The sequence below is a fragment of the Camelina sativa genome, chromosome 1, assembly GCF_000633955.1.
Source record: "Camelina sativa cultivar DH55 chromosome 1, Cs, whole genome shotgun sequence".
NCBI classification, from domain to species: Eukaryota; Viridiplantae; Streptophyta; class Magnoliopsida; order Brassicales; family Brassicaceae; genus Camelina; species Camelina sativa.
The window spans coordinates 22,652,113-22,656,416 of NC_025685.1; the positions used below are offsets into that span (position 1 = coordinate 22,652,113).

Here is a 4,304-nt window from a genome sequence, read left to right on the forward strand (position 1 = left end):
ATATATATAGTTTGAAGAAACTAAATATCAAAGTACAAATCACATATGGGCCTGAGGTGAAGGCAGAGGCGGACAAGGGTAGACGCATACACATTCTCAAGCTCCACCAGTGGTACGGTCACATAAGCCATTAGCCTTATCTCCAAATGTAACTCTGCATTTGGCACTGCAGCTTTTATCCATTTCGCACGGTCCTATACTTGCTGTGCATCCCATATTTTGCTCAACTATATATATATATATATAACAAAACCATTAAACCTACCACATTTGAGATGTTATACCAAAGAATAAAACCGAAGTTCAATTTCATCATTTCATGTAGAGACACTATGTAAAGGCTTTTGAAAAATGGTTAGAGTAAACCTTAAAGCTAAATGTATTCATAAGGCAAATATCAAGAGGAACTACGGTTTTTAGGAGATATGAAAATGAATAACGTAAAAATTTGTAAATCGCAAAAAAAAAATGTTATTAATAAAGACAAGAAGATAGATGTATACCTAAAGCAAACATAACAAGGAAGATGATTGGGAGGACGGGTGTAAAAGCTGTCTTTGCCATAATATATATACTGTATATGTGCTTTCCTCTCTTAATATGGTTTTGGTTACTAAACCTAAAAAATTTGGTGACTACTAGAAATATATTTATAGAATTGCAAGGTGACCTATTACAGAAGTTTTTTTTGTGTGATATTACGAAATATAATTATTTACCGTTATATGTTTGAACACAAAATGTTTGACTGTGTAACATAAAAATGTGAAAGTTGAGTCAAACATCATGTTGCATATACATAGTAGTTTGGTATGTAATTAAAGTGTAGGATAAATTTTTTCTTTAGTTATTATCTAGGTTTTGAACCCACGCTACGCGTGGATATATTTGATATATTTAGATGAAGTTATATACAATTGATGTAGTTATAAAATATTATCTTATAAAAATTTTAAATTACTATTAAGGCAATAATTATATTTCAAATTCACAATTTAAAAACAATAAAAATCAATTGTATTTAAAAATAAAATCTGATTACAAGAATCATACGCCACCACTTATGTTTTTGTGTTTTTTTATTTACTTTTCATATTCTTTCTCATCATCCTGATTTTCAATTTTGCATGGTAATTATCATCGTTACTTTCACTGTGTGCTTCTTTGTTTTACTCTTATTCTTCATTTTCCTCGTCCGCTTCCTTGCTTCCTTCCACTGAATAATCATTTAAAACTTTTTGTCTTAAAGTACCATATACTTTTTGTTTGAAAGTAAATACAACTTATTCTCAGCAAACTTCAAGGCCAAAATCATTGTCTCTTTTCTCATAAGATTTGTGCAATTCATGAAGACCAACATAACCACTTCAGTTATTGATTAATATTTTAACCCATATATTCGGTTTTAGATCCACATGTACTAAAACTTTTCAAACAAATAATGTTACTTAAATTTTTTAGATTTTAAACATTTATAATATGGAGTTTAAACTTTCTATGGAGTCTAAGTATTTATAAGATTTAAAACATTTTGTCAAGTTTAAATATATATAATATTTGAACCTTTTAAAAGTTTCAATATTAATAATATTTTAAACTATTTAAAATTAAAAAATTATAATATAGAAAAACTTTTTAAAAGCTAAAAAAATATAAAGTTTCAAAATTTATGATATTTTAAACTTTTTAAAAATATAATATTACATTATTTTGAAAGTTTTAAATGTTTTCATTTGCTCAAATAAAATATCGGGTTAAACCGAATAAAACTTTTAAATTTGGACGCCTGAGAAATCAAGTTTTTCTGCACATTCGTAGTTGGAAGCATATTAATCTTATTTATAATGGTTTTGAACCATTGTCTAAAACTTTTCTAATTAATGTGGGACATTGTACATATTGATTTTATTAATATAGATTAAACATTTTTCTTTTTCTAAAAAATCTTAATAATATAGAAAACTATTGTACTTTTCAAAACTTATTACTTAGTGACATATCAAATTTAGATTATTTGTTTAAAATCCTATGTGGATGCCCTTATAAGCTTATAGTTTCTACTTTTATTTAATATACTAGGTTTTGAACTCACGCTATGTGTGGGTTTATTTGATAAATGTTGGTAAAAAATTATATACAATTGATGATAGTTATGAGATATTATGTTATAAGAACTTTAAATTACTATTAAGACAAAAAAATTATTTCAAATACACAATTAAAATTTTATATAAATTAGTTCTGTTTAATAATCAAATCTGATCAAAAACTCAACAATTTTGTTTTCTCATATTCAGTTTTGAAAAAAAATATTTTTTCTTAAGCATGAGACTAGAGCTAGCTAAAAAAATTACAAAATAAGAAAACAAAATTAATATAATCAGTTTTGAATAAGAACGTCAGGCACCCTTTTTTTTTGTTGGAAAATAAGAAAATTAACAAAATAAGAATAAGAACGTGAGTTTCATATAATCCATATATTTTTTTCCAAAATTTACATTTCTTTATATATATATTTATTTATTTATTTATTTATTGATTTAATTTTTTATTAATATATTTGTATATAAAATATTATAATTTTAAAATAGTAGTTAACAAAATAGGAAAAATTGTTAAATAGTGAGATGGTCTCTCCGATTGGTTGTTTTAAATGCTAGGTGTAAAGTTTTAGAAGCTTATAGCTTCTACTTTTATTTAGGCCATGAATGGAAGATGGTTTTTAAATGGTTTTTAGATTATAGATTTTGGTTTTTAGTTTTTGTTTTTTGATTTTTGTGATTTTAGTTTTTGTAAGAAAGTTATTTTTTGGTTATTTAAAAAAAAATTACATAAAGAAACATATAAAAAAAATGAATCGAAAGTTTTCCTAAAATCTCTAATTATGTGGATTCTAGTTTTTGTTAATATTTATAAAGAATAGCTATAAACTAGTTCCTATTTTTTAGGGAAACTATTTAATGTAAAATCTTGAATGGAGAAAAAATTGGTTTTTGAAAAACAAAATCCAAAAACTATTATAGAATCTACTTGTCATTCAAGGCTTTAATATAAGATTATTTTTGCGTAAGCATTTAATTATAGAAAATTATGCATACAAAACTCAAGTAAATTATAAAATCATGAACCTCTCCAATAATCTAAAAATCAGAGAGTTGTGTAAATGGGCTTGTGAAGGCCCAATTAAAGCACATAGTTAGGTATATATATGGCGTGGAGTGCAGAAATCGACTAGCAGATCGATCCATCCATATCAGCCGCTCTCGGTTCCGAGAAGATGTTGTCGGCGGTGTTGACGTTCAAGAACCCAGAAGAGGGTGAGGTGTTGACGTTCAAGAACCCAAAAGAGGGTGGGAGGGATATGAAATTTCTCCCTAGAATACATAATTGGGAAAGACGTCCTATTTACCCCTCAAAACTACCATATCGTACCGATTATCCCTGGAATTTTGACCTCCTACTAGAACCCCTTCCAGCTTATATCCTCCTTCTAATTCCCTCCGAATTAATACTTTTATGTCTATTTCCCCAATTAAATTAACCTTCTCATCTATTTCCCCATCGACCTCGATTAACACGGTTTACTGTTTTAGTTAACCGACAGACAATTCTTATTAACCAAAATAACCAAATTAAACCATTTTTAACCAATTGACAACCCGATTACAACCCGATTAGATCACTTAACCTAAACAAACCTAAAAATAAAAAAACCCAAAAATCCCCAAACCGTTTTTTCCCTTTCCATCGACGAACCCTAGATCCCTAAATTGATTCTTCTTTCTTCGAATCGTTTTGTTATCTCTTGCTCTTGGCTCTTGGGATGGCGTTAGTCCCCGTTGTTAATCCACCGATTGGAGTGGAGTTCGACGAGGAAGGCGAGGATCGAGATGAATTTCACATCGATAAGCTTGCGACAGATTTTACAGAAACAGAGGAATCGATTCATCATAACGTGTATCCAGAGAGTGACGATGAGTCTGAGGGTAATGGTTGTGGTGGTGCTGCGCGTGGGGGGACACCGATCGTTCGTGACGATGGTATAATGTATAAAGGGCAGAGTTTCTACAATGGAATCACGTTTAAGGAGTGTGTGACTGATTATGCACTGGCAACAAGTTGTAATCTGAAGCAATACATGTACGATATAGATGGAATCGGGTTTAGGTGTGTTGGTGCTAAGGGAAAATGTCAATGGAAAGTTTATGATGCGTCTCTTCATAATGAGTCGATGTGGAGGATTACGAAGTACACGAACACCCATGTTTGTGTGCCTAATGGAGATTGTGAGATGTTTAAGGTCC

At 29.3% G+C, this 4,304-nt stretch overlaps 1 protein-coding gene and 1 pseudogene across 1 annotated transcript in view; one reads left to right on the forward strand and one right to left on the reverse strand.

Moving 5' to 3' along the window:
* Nucleotides 40-564, reverse strand: LOC104702039 (annotated as a pseudogene).
* LOC104702054 (UPF0725 protein EMB2204-like) overlaps nt 3,824-4,304 on the forward strand; it is a 4,057-nt gene continuing 3,576 nt past the window's right edge. The window contains exon 1 of the mRNA XM_010417870.2: nt 3,824-4,300. Within this exon, the coding sequence (XP_010416172.2) occupies nt 3,824-4,300 (477 nt within the window). The remainder of the gene's footprint in view (nt 4,301-4,304) is intronic.